Source organism: Stegodyphus dumicola, chromosome 7, assembly GCF_044657685.1.
Source record: "Stegodyphus dumicola isolate Sdum_Otavi_A_Nest chromosome 7, ASM4465768v1".
In the NCBI taxonomy this organism is placed as follows: domain Eukaryota; kingdom Metazoa; phylum Arthropoda; class Arachnida; order Araneae; family Eresidae; genus Stegodyphus; species Stegodyphus dumicola.
The window spans coordinates 132,681,788-132,702,647 of NC_140774.1; the positions used below are offsets into that span (position 1 = coordinate 132,681,788).

Here is a 20,860-nt window from a genome sequence, read left to right on the forward strand (position 1 = left end):
TCCCGTAAGAGTTTTCTTTAAAAAGTTGGCTCAAGGAGTTTAGCCTTGATTTAAATTTAAAATTAGGGTGCTTTGCGTTTTATATTATACATAGCGTATCTCTGCAATCTACTGAGGTTATAAGGTACTTTCTGTTGCCTTTTCGAGTGTCTTCATGGTGTAACTGGAAACACGTCCGACTCGTAATTGGGAAGACCTGAGTTCAAATCCCGGCAAGGGCAATGGACATTTTCACGTCTCCTGCATCGATAAACCTAATGATTTTACAAGATAAAATTGGTTAAATACTGGAAACGCAAAGCATTCAATTTAAGCTTCTGAATATAATAAAAATATAACCCAAAGTATAACACAACCGGTCTGATTATTTGGATAATTAGCAGAAAATTAATTGTAGGCTGAAATAACTTTCTGATGAAAAACTGGGTTATTTTCATTAGAAGAGCTTTGCCTTATATCATTTAATGTAAATTACAAGTAAACAATTATTTCACTTTGCTGTTTGCTTGCAATATTTAGAAAAAACAGTTCATTCATTATTCTCATTTCAGGTTAACAGCATGAAATCATTTACCCCATATGGAGCAATATTTAAATATTAATTTTAACTAAAAAATGAGCAACTCAAAAGTTTTTTATTCTCTAAACCAAAACAAAGAATAGATTCTTATACAGAAAGCTTGTGTGTAATGATTGTTGTTCAGCAAAAACCTCGTACGTGATCATTGCTTTAGGATAACAAGACTCAAACATTTTTTTAACTTGGGACCACGTACTTCCGTTTGCTACATTACGCGACATCAACACAATATGCTATATCTCATAGTATATAAAAAATAAACCTTAATTTTTCAAGTATTTATTTAAAAAATTCTGTGATTTTGATAAAATTTTTTGAATAATCAGGTTTATAATTTCTGCGTGCTATTCTAAATTCGTCATTAAAGAAAGAGTTTTCGAATACTTCATTTTATAATAAGACGATTCACAACGATATGTTGATGGGAAAAGGGAAGTAAACACACTTCTGAACATCTTGTATTTTCAATATTCAACATACTGCCCTTTCTTTCTCCCTTTTTTTCGAAATTTCCTTCAGATTCATATTTTTTAAGCTCGATGAATTCGTCAAATAGCGTCCCATAATCATAAATCAATGCAACTAACTATATAACTGTTACTCTACATGCTAGGGATTTTCTACAAGTAACAGAGAGTTCTTAAGTTTTTTCAGATATTAAATCTTTGGGTAAGGCAGCTAAACTGCTTAAAATTATTTTAAAGTTTTCCGGAAGAACAATCGTTATTTGAGAGAACTGTAAATAATTTCTCTTCGGGTCACACGTGAAACTTGGAGGGGTCGTAGTTTGAGTTAGGGCAGAAGTCCTCAGCCTTTTAAATTTCGTAAGAATAAAAAATGTATCATGTATCATAATGTACCAATTCAAATGTATGTAAAAGGATGCCATTTTACATTCATTTTGAACATTCATTTAAATCTTCGGTATAATAATCGTACTGCCCAAAATACAGAGGATGTTTGCACATTTTTTAGACGGTTTTCATTGTATTTACGGAAATATTTTACCTAAACTTTTTGTGTCTTTCCACAGCATTTTTCAATAACTAGATGCGAATAATTTTCTTCGGAAAGAAGCCAAACGTAGCCTTCTAGCCATTGCAGCATCTTTAAAAACGACATTTTGCATGAAAACAAAACTGTCAAGTAGCAGGCGATAATTTATCGTTTAAAAATATAGCGCAGTTTTAAAAAAAATTCCAAACAGGAGACTTTTTTTCCAGCAAAGTAAAATCGTCTAAAAATGCGTGAACATCCTTTATAATATAATATACCATTAAGGGTACATGTACCAGAGTTTGAGAAACCCTGCATCAGAGCATAAGAAAGGAATATTTTCAAAATGTCTGTTGTTCGGAAAAGCTTTAAAGTACTAAAGCTTTAAGATAAAATGATAAATGTATAAATGAAAGATAACTTTTTTAATAACAAATCCAAACATAATTATTCCTTTACTTGTAACTCATTATTTAAGCAAATAACAAGCAAGTTTTTACTATCGTTTCTGAATTTTATATTCCAGAGCCCTGGTATAGACCCTGTCATTCGAGAGATGTGGCGAGTTTGGGGACACGAACAGATATCCAGAAAAGTCTTCCCCGTGACTATGGCCGCTTCAACACCCGTCACCAAACTGGGTCCTCTGTACGGTCACTTACCTGGGGTTTCGGACACAGGTCCAGAAGCTGTAGTTAGCGTTGGGACTCTATCTCATGTGCCTGTCAAAGAAGGCTTGCAAAGTGTCATCAAATGTCTCAAATCACAAGACATATCACAAATAAGTAGGTTGATGGCCTTTATAACATATTAATTGTTAACTAAAATTTGTAAAGAGCACCCACGTCAAATATGTTTATGTAGTTAAAAGAGCTAACATCACTCAGCACGCATCCTCAAGGTCGAGGTATAAAATCTCTTTTCTCAGTATAAACTATCGTGTGAGTAAAAGCAGCCTGATGGAGCTCTGCAAGACTTTTTCGATTTAAATTGCAGTTGAGTCAGAGGTATTTAGTAATTAATATTACTTGCTTCATGGTTGTATTAGGAAGAAGAACTGCATTAGGAAACAAAATATAAATTTCTTTAAAGGTATAAGAGGTATATTTTTTAAGATATTCGTATCTCATTAATAATATATTTTATTATTTAAAAGAACAAATTATTAATTGTGGTCATAAAGAATTGAAAGTTCATTGATATTAATGGATATTCTGATTTATTAGAAGCATTTTTTTTTTCATGGTAGGTATCAACTACCCCGGAAATGATTTCTTGAATCTCCCATCTGAGTAAACAAAGCATTTAAAATTTTGTAAAATACCTTCCTATCCTCACAGACATAAAAAGATACAAAAGTATATCAATTTCTTCAAGACAGCTATGATTTGCCTAAACTTTCGTGAAACAATCTTCTTGTATATATGCAGGCTTGCGTGAATATTGGTTGGTTGCTTTATATAAAGTCAAGTAAAGTTAGCTTACTCACTAATTTAATTAGGTTGAATTAAACCTTAGATTGGAGTTAATGAGATACATTCCACAAGAGAAGAAGAGGAAGAATGACCTTGCTTGTTTGCATTAGCTGTACATAAGTCACGTGATCTCTGAAATCATCTCCATCGTTTGTTTATAAAAGGTATACATAAGGCACGTGATCAATGAGATCATCGGAATGTATCTCATTTTAATGTATGTTGATTATTTTTCTAGAAATAAATTGCAGTTGAATTACTGTGTCAACAACACATATCTTTTCTTTTCAAGAAAGAAAAATATTTTAAGCTCAGTTATTTCGTGAAAAGAAGGACTCGTGTCAGAATCTCTGAAATTTATGAATTGCTTTTACAGATTAATGCCAGCATTAGGTTGAGCTTTGCTTTTTTAGACAGCGAAGCAAGCGACACTTAGCTAGGTAGAGGTACCCAAAAGTAAACGGAATAACAACACTGCAAGCGAGTACTTCCTAATTACGTACCACATAGTTTTTCCTTATTAACATCGGATTTTTTCTGCGCCTATTTGTCAAGTAGCAGCAATTCGAATAGAGATACGTATTTGTTCTGAGTGCTGATTTGTGTGTATGTTTTTACTCTCAGCATACCGAATAGTTTTTGGAATGAATGATAACAAAGAACAAACAGTGGGCTTGAATTTTTTTATTGAGGAAATCTGAAGTTAGACTGTTTTTTTGGGGCGGGCTCCAGCAATCTTTTAAAGCTGATACTTCGCATAAATAGTAAGCGCACCATTGGTTTCCCAGATTCAAACATGGCAACATATGAAATGAAGGCTGCTCTGACTTTGACATCCTTTGACCAGCAGAAAAGAGGAAAGTATTGGGATAATGCGACAGGCTACGAAAAAAGAGCTTGTGTCATTCTATTCCCCAATCGCTTTTGCCCGATGCAACTTTTTATATTTCCACAGAGAAAGAAAGCTTTAGAAAGGAATCCTGTGGTATGGATGAGGTGCAAAGTAATAACGTTACTGGTCTTGAATAATATTCCATGCCAATAGTACCAGAATTATTTCCATGTTTCCATCAACGGGAAAAGTGTTGAACGAGTTTATCGATAACTGTGGAAACACCTTGAAGAGAACTAAAATACGCTCAAATTATAAAATAATTACTTAAAAATAATTTCGGATATATTTTTTGGATAACCCCTTATAAGTCAGGGTGGATGTTGGGCAACTTATTTGAGCAGATAAATCTTCTACCTGTGTTATATGATGTTTACATAAATTATCTAAAATACTCTAACTTGCGCGCGTTTAGACTTATCATATGACTTAGAATATGGAAATCACAAGCAATGTTTGTGATGCTGATATTGGTAGTAGAAACGAGGAAGAACGTTTAATAAACTTAGATGTGAGAAAGAACATTAAGTAAACTATGCTTCGTTAGGATTTGTTTACAAAATTCTCTTCTGATTAGAAATGTCTAGATTGTTTCGAAAGGCTCCGGGTCCCTCATTCTAGTTGTAGGAGATGATTGTAAATTTATGGACCGAAATTATCTCCTAATTATCTTTTTTTTCTAATTATTTTTTCAACGAGGGTCTCTTTCTTGGTTAAATCTCTCTATCTTTCTCTGTCTTTTTCGTGGATCTCTTTCTTGGTTAAATCGTTGATGTTCAAACTGGGATGCATATGTCTTCCATGAGCATTATTTTTTATCAAAAAATTTAAAGAATAAACTTGAGCTATAATTATTAAAATCAGACATTTTAACTTACATTCATTGCGTAGAAGAACTGATGAAAAATACTTCCTTTTACAGAACTCAGAAGTACGGACCATGATTCCAAATTCCATTCTTGTAACTGCAGTGTCTGCAAGATACAGCCCCAAACACGGAGAAATTCCAGACTTAGGTTGTATGGAGATATTTCAAAGCAGACCGGCAGTAAGTAAAACCTTCACATTATGTAATTTGCCCTTTATTTAAAAACAGTAGCTAAAAAATAAATCAATTTACATTTTTAGAAGAATCTATAGACAGTTTGGCGAAATTAATTCAGAAACAGTTTCAGTATCTTAAGTTTTAATGCAAAGAGAAATTTAAAATGTATTTTCTGATACAACAAAAACCATTCTTTTCAAGAAATTTCTATAGCAAAGTACTCAAAAGAAAATTACAACTAAAACGCGTAATATACATATGATGTAGTATTTTGGCGGAGGATGAAACCAATTGCGGAGCAGTCGTGGTGGGACGACGATGACAGATAGCTTCAAACTGTTGCGTAGATGGAATGATGGAGTTGTAGACAAACGTACAGAGTTTAACTCACAGTTTATTTATTCTTCGGACACATCCTTTATTGATGCAATACTGGTGATGTTAAACGCGCCCAGATAGCGAGGAAACAAAATTTATACGCATATGTGTGTGTGTATGTATAATTAAATAAATTAGGGTTTTTTTATCAATAAAAAGCAGTGAAATCGGGAATAACTAAACCAATAAGCACCCCTAATAGCAGTTAAACAGATAAAAGGGAAAAACTGGTACCGATAATGAATGTATCAAATTTAAAGTTCAATTTTAAATTTAATTTTTAGTTTTAATTTACGTATGTATATATGTTCCACTATCTTTGATATAATTAAAGGATATCAAAGGGTATATAAGGAAATTTTCATACAAAACTTAATCGAAGTGTACGAAGTAATAAATATATATCTCATTTATATGTAAAACATTCATGTGCATATTTAAATATGTATATATAGAGAGTTCAGTATACAATCATGTATGCATCTATTTGTATACGTATAAATGAATAAGTGTGAAAAGAAAAACTTTGCATGTCCGAGATTAAATTTTATGCTGCGAATTTGATGAGAAAGCATTTAACAAAAGCTATCTTTTCTCATTATCATGATGTGAGCATTCTAATGGGGAAATTTTTTTATTGTTGAATTTACAATAAAATACTTGTGCTTATTATGCCATTTTCGCTATTTTCATAACCACATTTTTTGTATGCAGCAACGTCAGACTGCTCAGCTTTCCATCTTCCCTTGCAAAAGAGACAATCATCAGTAACATCTTCCGGTGATTTCTGCAGCAGAACATCAGTATCCTCATTCCGTCTTCAGTCCAGCGTGTCATCCTTGTCTTACCACCCTCGGCACCATCATCACCACAATACATTTCTTCCATCACCGGTAGATAGCAATTCCAGGAACCAGCATGCGGACTATCATCAGACTTTCGATATTGCATCCACCGATGGATCGTCACACCACGATAGATCTGCTTACGGATCCATGTCTTCGTCTGGACACGTGATCCAGCCTGTTCCTCACTATCTTCCAATCAACTTGAAAGCTTTTTCTCAGAGAATGCTATATGGATATCCCATGCTGAATAAGCCTCAGTATCCACTCTCCATACCTGCTAGACCTACACATTAAAAAACTCGCAGGATTCGTTCAGAAATCATTGGATACCATGGATACCATACTTTTGGATTCAAACTGCATGTTATTGAAAAGATCCTTACCGTGAGATTTGATTAATAAATCTCAGACATATAACAAGAGTTCAGATTTTTCACAAAATTGCGGACTGTCTGATAAGATAATGTGCTTAAAACCCAAAGATTTAGCCTTTAGGTCAAGGAACTATATTCTAATAGTTTTCGATATGGAGTTTGGGGAAGTTCAAAAGAAAAGGTCTCGATAGTTCATCGAAGCAATGAATATGTATCTTCAATCTGAAAATCCAGATTGTCAGTGTTAAGATACAGACTTAGAGCTATAGATCTGTATTATAAGGACTTTTACTAAAACTGAAATGCAAGATGAAGCCAGTGAAATGTAAATTTTAAAAAAGTGTAATAAAGTTTCTTGTGAGCTAAGATCGCCTATGACAGAGTTTTTTCCCCGTAATGGTTAATTTCTATTGAATTGATATAATAATTTAATTATACTAAGAATATATGTGTAAGGAATTTTTCTGATATTATGTTTCAGGTTTTAAATTTTATTCTAGTTTAGAGTTTTGGTTTGTAAGAGTTCAAGTGTGAAGCTTTGTTATAGTCCAATAACCAAGTTCTAACCTAGCTTAATTTTAGTTCTTCAGATTTTGCTAAGAATGTGCAGTATCATAAACTTTTTTCCTTATTTATACTTATCATTCTTTGTGATATTATTCTTTTTATTATTATTAATACAAAAATGATACACCGGATGAATGAGTGATATCTAATGAAATTTAAAAGCGACGTTGGTTTTAATTTTTTTAAATGTTAGTATAATTTTTTATCTTATTCGCGTATTTCTTTTTCTACTTAGCATACATTTTCGTATCAGATAATAAAATGATTAATAGTTAATAATTTTCTCTTAGACAAAAGACATGAAATTTAAATATAAAAATTAGAAAAAAAAATTATCAAGAAATTTCTTTCTCTAATAGTACATTGGAAGATTTTTATCAAGTTAAACTGTAAGATCCACTGGATTAGTAATCATTAGAAAGATAATATTATAGATTCTTACTTTCTTTCTTGCAACTGTTCGCATTGTAGTTTCATATACTTTCATCACCATCTATTTAACTACCTGTTAGGGAATCTATTTTATTGTAGAAAGTTCTTCACGAAGATAACATAACCCTCCCTTTAAGCAAAAAAATCATCTTTTCTATAATTCAAAACCATTTAAAATTTGTCGAAAACCTTTGACCCGCAGGTCCAGTTTAATAAAGGAGTAAGAAAATGGTGAATAAGTCATTATGGCATAATGGAGATATACGGATATACAGTACCTTGCTCCCATACTAATCCCCCTTAGATTTTGAGCATAAATTTTTGAAATTTATTAAACACGAAAAATTTCCCTTCTTATTATTAGCACAGCTTACTGCTTTCCTGTGAAGTTGCACGCGCAAATATCGCATCTGTATTTAATTGCTTTGTTTCGCTGTTGATGGGGCTCTTTTTTATCGGCTAATTTGCACTGCCTAACTCTTGACTTCTAACACCTAGAAAGTCAATAACCTTCAAAATTTTATTCCTTAAATGTTTATTTGCGACTGCATATCTTAGGAAAAGGAATAGATCCCCTTCTGAATTTGGCTTCTTTAGATAAAGTGACTCTGTTAACCGACAGGAAAGAACATAGTATTCGGAGGGACCCATTTCTCCACATGCAGAGGAATCTGTTGAGAGATCCCTTGCACAGAAGTACGTAGGAAAGGGGCCGTGCCCCGTGATAAACCACGTGATCTGTGTCGTAACACGAATTGGAAAAGCATCAGTTTTGGAGAAAAGGTTGTAAACTCTTCTTGCTGTATTGGCAAAGGTCCCACCATTGTTGCCATATTCTTTAGTCGTATTTTGCAATTTTAGTTTCAGGTGTGAAGCTAGAGAGCGTTGTAGAAGTAATGTATGAGTTGACATCATTTCAGATGAAATAGTTCCTGTTCTAACGCAGACGGACTTAAAACATCTTTCTATCAATCGGCAAGACGCCGTATTTTGAGCAAAGAACATTTAAACAATTACGCTTGGGTTTCTTTGATCAGAAACATAATTTTGTTATGCTTTCACCATTTTATTACGCATATTTCTGACCCCCTGAGCCCTCTGTTTTCTCTCATCAACATTGTTTAACAAGTTCAAACTATTTCAATTCGAGTTAGCCCAAAAAATTAAGACTGCTAGTTTATGTTAGATACTAAAAATGCTTTTTTCCAGTACTTCTAAGGAGGTTATAAATGATGGAGAAAGTGTTTCGGTGGATGCTAATTTAAATGTGAATAAATATTAGTTTTTTCATATTTCAAACATAACACTTCTGTAGACATTCTTCGCGATTTGTTTAACATAGGAGTATACAGTACTGCACTTGAGGAACCACGCGACGAAAACAGGGCATAATAAATCTAACGAAGAAAAAAATTACTATCACCATATCATTTAAATTAAGAATGGAAATACATCGAAAGATACGTCATAGGAATAAAAATACGCAAAAGCATTTCCGCAATGCAATCTAAGTAAGCCTTTGTTGCGCGTTTTCGTCTTAGATCATAATAATCGATAACAAGAGGTGCTACTTTTAGAATTAGTGTTATCATAATTTCCTTTTTATATTCTTAATGGCAGCAGTCAGATGACAGTCGCAGATACTCAAATCATTTACAGATAACTAGAGAAACAATTTTATCATGATAAAAAAACAAACAGACATTCCTGGACAATCACGATGGAAATTGTGAAATTTCACATAAAATTCCTGGCCTGTGATTTACACTAACAATTTCGCAGCCGAGGGTTTACTTCCGGAACAGATCTAGACGCGAAGCAGTAATACAACTAACCAGCTATAATTTACGATACAAAATAAACGTTGTGCTTTTCTAAAAACAAATTTTGCTAGTGTTGAAATTACTGTTACAAGGAATCAAGCTTTCAATTAAAGTGACGGTGCTTTTAAAAGATGTTTTAGTAAGAATGGTATGATTTTAAATGAAATAAATTGAAAACTATTTCAGATGCAACCAAACTTTTCATATTATTTTGAAGTACAATTTATGGCATTATGTTCTGAATAAAACACCATTTAAGTGACTCGACTTAGCGCACGCGAGTAACTTCAATGAATCTAGTTTTTTATGACTGTATGCAAGAACTCGGCGTAATGTCACGAATGTTACGTTCGATGTTTATTCTTAATGCTGCAGAGTTCGTGGTTTGTTCGCATCGACCATTGATTTTAAATAACAAAAGGAGTTAAATTTACAACTTCTGCCAGACCAATTAACAGATGCATTTTGTGAAATTGACTTTTCGCCAAAATTTTTGCTATTGTCGATACGATAGCAGCGTCAGCAGTGTGAAATGTGGCACCATCTTACTGGAACCACATGTCCTTTAAATCAATGTCCTTCGAATTTGGCCATAAAAAATGTTTTTGTTATCAATCAATTTTACTCACCAATTACTGTGGCTTCATCTCCTCCCTCGTTTTTTTATTTTTTTTTGGGGGGGGACTACTCTGATGATGTTGTATGGTGTACCATAAACTGTACCATACAATAACTTTTCCCAATACAAGCCTTCTCGTGAATCTCTTATGGATTGTTTTTGCACCAAGAACAACAATTTTATTTTGTTAACATATCCAATGAAGCAGAAATAAGCTTCATCTGAGAAAATAATTTTTTTTTGCCCCAAATTAATGTTCTTAAAGCATATATTTAGCCATGATGAATCTGAATTCTCAGCATACTGAACACAAACAGGGCGACAATGAGTGACAAAGATAACATTTTAAACATGGCTGCCATTTCGTTTTTAAAATCATGTCATTCTTATTGAAATACCTTTTTTTAAATTTTAATACGATGTCATCTTGTCAGCAAAAACTTTTATAAATATGGCAAAGGATTATTTTACATTAGCATAGTTTGTTGATACTGAGACACAATTGTTAACGATATTAGGTGCCTTAATTCTAACAAAGTTGCGCTGTCATAAGATTCATTAACGTATGTTTAACAAGACCGAATTCACTTACTAACAATGCCAGAGCAGGTAAGACCGCTAAATACTGATTGTTGTCCGAGGTTCGAATCCCAGTAAATGGCCTGGCTGCAGATACTTTTTTTAGTTTTCCTCATGTGTAACGAGATCCCACCAGTGACAGAGCGGTAAAGTCGCTGAACACTGGTAGTTCGATACGAGGTTCCAAGACCGCGAATGCGCTGGCTGCATGGGCGTTTTCGTGGCCGCTGGCCGCATGGGCGTTTTCGTGGCTTGTATACACGTACGTGTATACACGTGTATACAAGCCAGTTTACCTTAAAAAGTCCCCCCGCGAAGGCATCCCTCCTCTTAAGCAGATAGCCCTTGAGGCTTTGCTATAATCCCACAAACTAAACCTCATGTGTAACGAGATAATTTACCTAAGAAAGTCTTCAAGGAAAGTCATCTCTCTCCTTAGGCAGATAGCCCCCAAGTGCTTTGCCGGAATCAAATTAAACTAAAACAAACCAAAATCGCGCATAATCCACTTTCTTATTTTCTCTCTCGCGTGAAAAGAATACCATCCAGTTTCCTTCAGAAAGTGTTTAAATAAAGCCATGTCTTCCCTTAAGCAGATAGTCCTTGAGAGATATGCTGCAATCGGTTAAGTAATGAAATTTATTCTTTAGTCGAATCTCATCTTAAAACATAGCAAGGCATCATTTTAAAATTATTTAGATATAATATAATAATTAAAAAATAAATTAGAAAATGATAGTTAAAACTAAAATTCTACAATTTTTCTTATATATTTGAAAAAAAAATTAGTATTGATGAAATCTAAAGAAATTTCCTCATGTATGCATTGTGATAAAATTACTGTCCTAGAATAAGCCAAAATTTTTGCTGAATAGATTCCAAATTTTTAAGTAAATTTTGTCTAAAATATCCAAAAATTGTTGAGACCTTTATTTAGCATTTAACTCATTAGTAAATGTGACAAAGAATCACACTTTTATTATAAAATTCAAAAGCATTGAATATTTTTTTCATAATTTTAAGTTAGCTCACTGCTAATTGGATTTCACTGAAAACACTAGTGGTATCATTCAGATACTATTTTAAATTAATTACATTTAATTTATTATAATTATCTTTTTTATTAAAGGATTATGAGCTGTAAGAACACAGAGTAATCCTTAATTTTTCTTTAGGTGTTAGGGCAAAAGCCCAATGTTTTGTTAAAATTCGGGATTGAAATCAGAAATATGAATAATTTTGCAGTATTTTATGAAGATATTTAGCAAATATTTACCTTAAAAAATAATATTTAGCATTTATTCGACGGAAGTTTCATTCTCTTCTGGTTGCATCAGCACTTTTCAGGAAACGATTGTCAAAGCTAAGATTATTCTGCCGATGTGCGAGAATGCAGTAGGAAATAGTAACTATTCATTTACGTTTAGTAGGCCAAAAGAATTTTCACACAACCAGTTACTCTAAAAGTGTCCTAGTAAGGAGTTTTCAAAGTCTAAAAGTGTGTCCTAGTAAGTTTTATTACTTTACAACCATAATCTAGAAATCGTAAAAAAAAATCATTAAAGCACAAATATTTTTCATTCTTAATTAAAGTAAAATAATATTATTGTTGGCTATATGGCAGTGTTTTCTAGAATACGAATTCTCTAATATTCTGCAATGAAGATACCCATTTTGAAATATATATATATATATGTCATAATTTCAAAGCACAGTTGCGATGGCTGAGTTGCAGGGCGAGAGGAAGTAGTTGAGACCAAACTAAGTTCAAAGTAAATCATCTTTATTTCCAGATTTCCAGGCACACTGGAATAATTCCTCGTAGACAACATACTCTTTAATCATACAATTACAAAAATTTCTTATACACATCGTTTTTTTTTTTTTTTTTTTTTTTTTTTAAAGAATGACGCAGGCATTTTATAGAAGCGAACGAGGAGATATTAGCAAGGTAGAAGCTAGAAAAGTAATGGGATAATTAGCTCGCCAGAGGTATTTATACCAAAGTAGGGGCTATTCTGGAAACAAGCTATGATTGGTTAATATTAGTTTAGTTTCCCTTTTCCAGTAGCGTTACATAACCTAGAAAGATCTCGAATTTGGGAGAATAGATGAATTTAGGGGAAGATCACCAAATGTAGAATGTTAACTTTGAAATCGCCAATTATTTTTAAAGCAGCTGGTTTGAAGCCTATTTATAATTGGAAGAATATGCGTAAGGTACGACCAACGGTTGCAAAAATAAAGGCAGAGTAAGGCCATTTATTCACACCTTATCTAACAATTTTAAAATCTCATACATTTTTTTAATTATTAAACTTCTTTAATAAACCTAGAGAAGGTTAATATGAAAAAGTAATTACTTCCCACAATTTGTTGACATCAAATGAAAGTAATTCAGAAGTTAAGAGTCCAACCTTTAAATGCCCTTAAGTGACATTCAAAGCTGAATGAAAAGTAAAATATATCACTATGTGAACTGCAGGTAGATTTAAAATTAATATAACCATGCAAGGGTTTTTAAAAATAAGTATAAATTGAATAAACCTGATTAACACCTTCGGCTATATAGTTACATATTAATTTTAAAATTTCAGTTTTAGTAGTCATGAGCTACTAAAACTATCAATCTAAGGTTTAACTTAAGCAAAATTAAACCTTAGCTTGATGCTATTTCTAAAATGCGTGATGCATGCATGTTAGCGATTATCTGATACTCATGTAAAGCACTTTTGATGTGTTCTTCGCGACTTCTTAGGTATTCTTAAGCTTTTTCAGCAGTTAATTCAGGGCTTAATTTCTAAAATTAGAAGAGCCGGAGCCCTATGGGAGACCGTCAGGAAAGAGGAAGGGGAGTAAATATATAAATAAAATGACTATTAAAATCATTAATAATTTAAAAATTAAATAGTTAATTATTATCAAATTAATAAATAATTATTTAATTAATATTGGCTGTTAATATTTATGAATTATTATCTAATCATTAATCAATTAATTAATGATTGATTATTATTTATTAAAAAATTAAATAATTAACATTAAAATGAAATAAAATGTAAAGAGGTAAATTAAAATTTAATAAGCGATTTTTAATATAATTTTATTTCTGCTAAAAATAAAATTTTTGAGATCAAATTTCTACGAAAATTGCTGTTCCGTAACTACATATAAGAAGTGTAATGTAAAGAATGCCTTCTTAGTTAGAAGAATGAAGAAGTGAAGAATGCCTTCTTATTTAGGGCTCCTGTTAGAATTAAGAGATCCTGAGAGTCCTGAGAGTAGGTGTTTAATTTCTGCCTGCCGGTTTCTATTACCAACTCAAACAGCTTAAGTTTTTCGCTATTTATCGAAGGCGCTTTGCCGCTTGTTTCATATTTTACGGCCAATGGCCAAGAGCATCGTCATCTGGAAGTTAAAACGGCAATTGGTTGTCCGCCTGATCAGACCCATCATGGTCAATGGTCCATTTTTTCTAATAGCTCATATTGACAGCTTCTTCACCCAGTCAATAGAGGGCGCCACACTGCAAATAAAATTCCTCACCTCCCTGTTTCCTCTGTGTGTTAATATTATTTTCTGAAGTACTGTTATAATTAATTTTTTTCTTTCCAAACACATTTCGTCCCGTGTTTCCGACAAAATCAAGCCCACTCTACGACAACAGAGGTTGTCCGTAGGTATTTCCAGAACATTTTGAAGTATAAAAAATTGTTTGATAATATAAGTGGGCTGCAAAAGAAAATTTTAAAATAACAGAGGCTGTCCGTACGTACTTGAAGTCTAAAAAAATTTTTTGATGTTGCGGATGCGCTGCAAAGTAAAATTTAAAAATTATTTTGTATAGAATTTATCAGGATGTAATTGAAGAACATTTTGAAGTCTAAAAAATTCTTTGAAGAAAGTAAAATATTTTCAATGTTTGCTGCGAAGTAAAATAATTACTTTGCATAGAGAGGTTATCAAGACGTATTTGAAGAACATTGCGAACTTTGATGATTCAACTACTCTACAGAATAAAAACTTTCCTGTCAGAAGTGGGATTCGAACCCACGCCCACATTCGTGGACCAGAACACTCATTAACCCTGCTCTGCAGGGCAAGGAAATACCTTGAGTCTGGCGCCTTAGACCGCTCGGCCATCCTGACACATTCATGGAAGCGTTGTTATTGTTTCAAATATAAAGAGCACACATAGCGCCATCTGTTGAGCATATTTATAAGGCCGAAAAATCATTTCATCGGATAAATCTAAAATCATTACTTAAAGCTTACGGAGTTTAAAAAAACTAGAAGTGAAAAGAAAAAAAATTCGTTTGTATAATTTTGTGATAAGAAAATTTAACAAAATAAATAGAGGAAATGTTTTCAAGAAGAAGCATCTACTTCAATTTCGCTTGAAATGTATATATTATTTAATTAAAACTAATGTTAGTTTAAAATTGAGTTTCCCATTTTAAGCTGCACGCTTACGCTCTCTTACATTTGGTGGTTAGAACTTTAGAAACACCCTATGTTTCTAGGAATTTTGGCATAATTTTTTATTCCGATAATTTTCAGCAATATTAAACAGCAATTTTCAACATGATCCTCGATTAATTGAATACTCTTATTCCAACAAAAATTTAATCTTTTTAGGCTGTCCTCAAAGAACTTTTTTATTGACTCCTCAATCCAGCTGTTTGTGGCATGGTTAAACTTTCAAATTAAACAAAAGCGTAAAGGATTTTTTTCAAATGTGAAAACAGAATATTCCTCGCAGATGTTGGACAGTTTCTGAAGTTTTCACACCCTCTTTCAAAAAAAAAGGAGAGAGAGAGACTGCTCTCCGCGTGTTCCATGGTTGCAAAAATGCGCCTGTGTCAATCGAACAATTGAATCGGACTAAATAATATTGCGCAGGATTAGCTGAATAAACACATCAGGACTTCCTTTCTGGCCAATAGCGTTGTAGATATTAAGGATAAGTGAAATCGAAACTACTCATCCAGAGCATCTCACAATTTAAATAAATGCTTATAGTTAATAAAAATAAATGTGTTATTTTTTTAAGACTACTTAAACAGCATATTTATTTTTATATAACTTCTATATTTGTTTGCAACATATTACTTATTTTTTTGATACAAAAATGATCTAACAACGTTTTTAATTCCACTCCTTGTTGCCACACGCAAATCTTGACAACTATGCAAAAACATTACATTATGTTGCCAATTAGAAAATATTAATAATTATATAAAAACATTAAATTATGTTCCACTACAAAGTTACTTATAAGTTCTAGTTATTGAACTACAGCTCACTTCCTAGAACTTTGGAAACATCCCAACGTACTGTAAAATAACATTTCCACTCTATTTACAGTTAGTTTATCTCTGCGAAGCATCCAAAAAGAAAATAGATCATGACGGGCTTCACTTAGGCAATGAGTTGATATGTTAAGCAAAATTGCTTACTCTGTTATCTTCTTTAAGTAACAGCGTATTTAGAACTCGAAATCCCAATTTTGGTAAATAAACTGTAAAATAACTGAATGGCATTTGCATAAGCCCTGAAAAAAGGTAACTGTAACTGCGAAACAATTATAGAGAGAAAGCAAGAATATAAATATGCAGAGATCGAGAAGAGCCGATATATAAGAGTAAGCGAAGTTGTTGGAAAATTTGGTTGTGAAAATATGAAATATGAAATATGAAAAAATTTTGCAGATTTTTTTAATAATTATATCAGGATGCTAATTTAAAAAGTCCTGAAACATGATATATAACAAATTCTCTCTTGCTGACCACCCTTTCTAAGACGATTATTTTTTTAAATAACCAGTATTTCTTAGAGCATAAATAACATCAGTATTGATGTTTAATTTTAAAATTCTCTAAGCTTCTTCTCCTGGCTGACTGGACAGAGACCATCACTATGTATTAAGCAGCCTGTCAAAATACCTAATTTTACCATCAAACTAAAATATTTCTTATAAACTAAACACGTATAATCAAGGAGCCTGCGTTATCATTTCTTATTAGAACAGGAAATTATAATGGAAAAAATAACTAATTATTTCTGAAGCTTTAATTTAACACTTCCTCGGCATGTTATAATTTATCATATAGGTTTGATTTGACAAATATGACAACATTTTTTAAATCAGGGCTGTCCAACAGTCTGGGCTCTAAAGGTTTTCAGCTCCGTCGCTACTATTTAGACTTGTAAAAAATTACGAAGTATCAAAACAAAAATTAAACTTGTAAAAGAATGAAGTATTCCAGTATGAGAAAAAGAACTGAGGAGGTATATAAACAAAACTTTTGCAGAAAAAAATATAAACAAAAGGTTACAATTTCCCCCAACAATCATAGGAAGCTCACTTAGTCTTGCAGCCCACCAGCGGCCGAGCGGTAAAGTGGCTAAAACACTGGTAGTTCGGTCCGAGGTTCGAATCCCGCGAAGGGGCTGGCTGCATGGGCGTTTTCGTGGTTTTCCCCATGTGTAACGTGTATACGAGCCAGTTTCCCTTAGAAAGTCCTCCACAAAGGCATCCCTCCCCTTAGGCAGATAGCCCTCGAGGCTTTGCCATAATCACACACACCACACCACACTTAGTCTTGCAGGGTTGTGTATTTAGAAAACGGTCTGTAAATTCCGCAAATTTGAGCCTTATCTCCTAAAAACATTTCAATTTCAATGTTTTTGTTGCACATTTTTTCTCAGGACACAAAACAACCTCTGGCCAGAGAATTTCTTGTGATACATTTAAATGATCTTTCATACATAAAAATTAAACTTTTCTTTAAATTATTCATCACACTCTAAAATTATTTTTATTAAATTTTCATTTTTTCTCTGTGCAATCGATAATATGTAACAAATCAATGTTCATGACGTTATTTTTAGTTTTTTTAATTATTGCAATCGGTAATATTTATTTTATAATTGACAATTCAATGCATATAAGCGGAAAATATCTTAAATTCCGTAAATTTCATGTGATTGACCTTCATTTAAGAAAAATACTTTAATAATTTTAAATTCAGATGACTGTGAAACAAAAAGCAAAAATATTAAATTTAGAAGCATGATTTAAAGTTGAAAATGCTGATGGATGTCTGTCGCAAACGCGGTTTAATAAAAAGTCAGTTCTCCCAATTAAAAATTTAAAAAATAAATAACATTTGAAAGCTTTCAGATTTTATATTACGCCCGAACGGGCAGTGTTTTTTTTTTTTTTTTTTTTTTTTTTTTTCCATTTACAGATAAATACACATATCGAGAGCATTTGGGCTAACGCCACATTGGACTAAAAATATTTATTTCAAAACAGCATATCTTTAAAACTTCCGACAGACATTCACGCGCGTTGGAGATAAAATGTTTTATTCCCCTACAGTATTGCCACTGCTCGCTTTGGAATTTTTGAGTTTTTTTTTTTTTTTTTTTTAATTTTTTTAAAGTTTTACATAGACAATAAATTCCAGATTCCAAATTTGGGCTTCCAAGTGTCCATGGAGGACTACATTATTCGAAATTTGATGACTCTAAGTACCGTTGTATTTTCACAATGCGAGAAACACCCATACATTCATGTAGATTCTTCATTATTTAGTTTCTTTAAATAATACAGAGCATATACATTTGGTGGCAACAATTTGAAAAGTGATTCAGACTTTTAAAGTGATTCAAAGCAAAATGTCATTTCAAAAATAATAGCTCTTCTGGCCTATCGCCCCTTTGTGGCATTATAAAGTTAACATTATAAAGTTACAAATGTTTCAAAAAAGGAAATGATTAATAAAAAAATAAAAATTATTAAGTAAGCATACTTCTTTGGATGATTATTTTAGTAAGAACGAAGCATTTTTCAAATGTAAGGTAAAAGTATAAAGTTGATTTGCAAGTAAAAAAACAAAGCAAGGTTTTTAAAATCAAGGTGTTTGTAATTTTATTCTCTCTGCACGAGATTTGTTTTCTTCATTTCAAAATATTTTTTAAACTTTGTATTTTAGAAAATTAAAGATATAAATTATTTCCTAATCTCACTCAACGCTATTTACTGCTGCTAATATTACGTTATACGTAAATCAATATATAACGCTTCTAGTGAACAAAGGAATTCACTGTTACATCAATAGTCTTTTAATAGACCCGTAGTGATTTTAATAAATTCATTATGCAAATCAATAATCATCATCATCCATGTTCTGCAAGATGACCTCCTACAAGGAAGTCTAAAGTCATTTGGAATCGTGGGTGCTCAGCTTAGAGATGATTCGTTGTATCTTTAAATAGAATTATAAATATTTATCCCAAACCTGATTATTTTCTGAGCTCACAAGGCTTTTAGATTTTTTGGGCTCTAGGTCAGATTATACATAACAATCCTTGTTTTTTCCCTCTCATAAAAGTAAAGAAAGTTATGTAGCTTTCTGAATATTTTCTATGGCGTAGTTTGAGCTTTTGCCTCCGCTTGATATGCAAATAAATAACTCAGAAAATGTCAAAATCATATATGGGGGAATAAATTTAAACTTTATGCTTCTTTTTGAGGAAACATTTTAATTCCAACATTTTGAAATTATATTATTATTTTGTTTGTTTTTTTAATTGCAAAACCATCGATGACATTAAGGTCTTCTTGATTGCTCCAGCTGTTATTATATAGACAGTAAACATTTATAATTCTGAAATGCTTCTTAAATAATTTTTATTTAGACAACTTATAGTTCTTAAACACTTCTTAAGTGATTCTTATTTGGAAAACCCTTCTCACATCTAACAACACTTACAGCAGCTGTGAAGAAAGTTCTCAATAGTGTTGCAATATTTGGAATGTTGTTCCGGAGGTTGCATTTTACAATAAACTGCAAAAACTGCAAATGCTTCAAAAGAAGTATATTCATGTTCCTTTTTCCCTAGCCAACAACGGAAATAAAACTATGAAATAATCCTTTCTTAATGAAGAATTTTCTTTATTAATTTCACCTTGATTGTAATTTAGTTGATGTTTTTAATTTTCATTCAAACGTTTTCATAAAATACAAAATCTACAATAAGAGCATGTAGCAGTTAAAGACTCTTGAGGATTTCTTTGATTACTTTACTTAGAATCAAAACTACTACTTTTTCTCTATTGATGGCAATTCAGAATCTCATTATTATTTACCTGCTTCGACAATTAGCATAACTAACCACTATAAAATAATGTGTCACGCGAAAATTCCTCTCTTGAGCCGCCCCCTCTGGCTACGCCAATGAATATTTTACTTGTAAAAAGATAACAAAGTAAATTCGAGAGAAATATGCAATTCGCGATTAAGCCATAATGGCTTTCATACGAGAATTAAAATCTTACCGTCATTAATATTTTCCGTAAATTTTAAGAAATATGCTTTACAAACTAATTTGAACATAAATTTAGGTGGCGCCATCTAGGTGCAAAAAAAGCCGTATTTAAAAGTCTGAATATGGAGCGCATTTAAAAATTATTACACAGAATTTAAAAGAAATAAAATGTGTCTTTCGTCCTCAGAAGTGGACGACCATTGCGAATGGGAAAGTTTTCTAGGGCGTTGTTAGTCATGGCACAGCCTCCAGATCATTTAAAAGCAAATGAAACCTTCTACAATTATGATTAACCGAACATAAATCATGAATGTAGATTCCGTGCAGCGCAAAATAATAAATGCCTGCAAAAAAATTCAAAAGCACTTAAAAAAGAAATGTAATTATTATGTTTTTTTTTAAATTCATCATCTTCACTCGCTCGTCGCGAGTGCCATAGGTTGCCGAGGCCTGCGCTATATTTTTAATACAGCCAACCCTCTTTAAGACAACTTCCCACAGTTCCAGATATTTCTGCTCTTCTTCGGAGATAGTCTTTCTAATATCCAATACCTAAGTTTATTTATGTTCTAAATTTATGATATTATAATACATAGTTTTGCTTTTTTAACCAAGTATTAAACAAAAAAGATAAAATAACGTTTGTAATATTCAAATTCTGTACTATACAAAATCCTGTAGTAATAATAGTAATCCTGTAGTAAAGTGTTGGGGTTTTCATCCGCAGAGAACCCGTTGGCGCTTCGGGAAAGAACCCGTTGGCGCCGTTGCATTTTTACTCGCCAAGCTGAGCCGAGCCGTAAACGTGGTTTTTAGTGTATGTAAATTCAAGTTAGCAGACAATGGTAGTAAAAATTCACAGATAATAAGTATGTAGATGTAAAACTAACAGGTTAAACGTGATATACGAAAA

At 32.3% G+C, this 20,860-nt stretch overlaps 1 protein-coding gene and 1 non-coding gene across 3 annotated transcripts in view; one reads left to right on the forward strand and one right to left on the reverse strand.

The window, feature by feature from the left end:
- LOC118179744 (uncharacterized) overlaps positions 1-6,954 on the forward strand; it is a 49,560-nt gene extending 42,606 nt beyond the window's left edge. For both annotated transcript variants that reach the window (XM_085819779.1, XM_085819780.1), the window contains exons 7-9: positions 2,103-2,361; positions 4,866-4,991; positions 6,081-6,954. In XM_085819779.1, the coding sequence (XP_085675905.1) occupies positions 2,103-2,361; positions 4,866-4,991; positions 6,081-6,508 (813 nt within the window). In that variant the 3' untranslated portion in view covers positions 6,509-6,954. The remainder of the gene's footprint in view (positions 1-2,102; positions 2,362-4,865; positions 4,992-6,080) is intronic.
- Positions 6,955-14,637: 7,683 nt separating this feature from the next.
- TRNAL-CAA (transfer RNA leucine (anticodon CAA)) lies at positions 14,638-14,757 on the reverse strand. The gene is made up of 2 exons: positions 14,720-14,757; positions 14,638-14,683 (listed from the first exon to the last, which is right to left on the reverse strand). It is a non-coding gene; the product is annotated as a tRNA-Leu (tRNA).
- Positions 14,758-20,860: the final 6,103 nt, after the last annotated feature.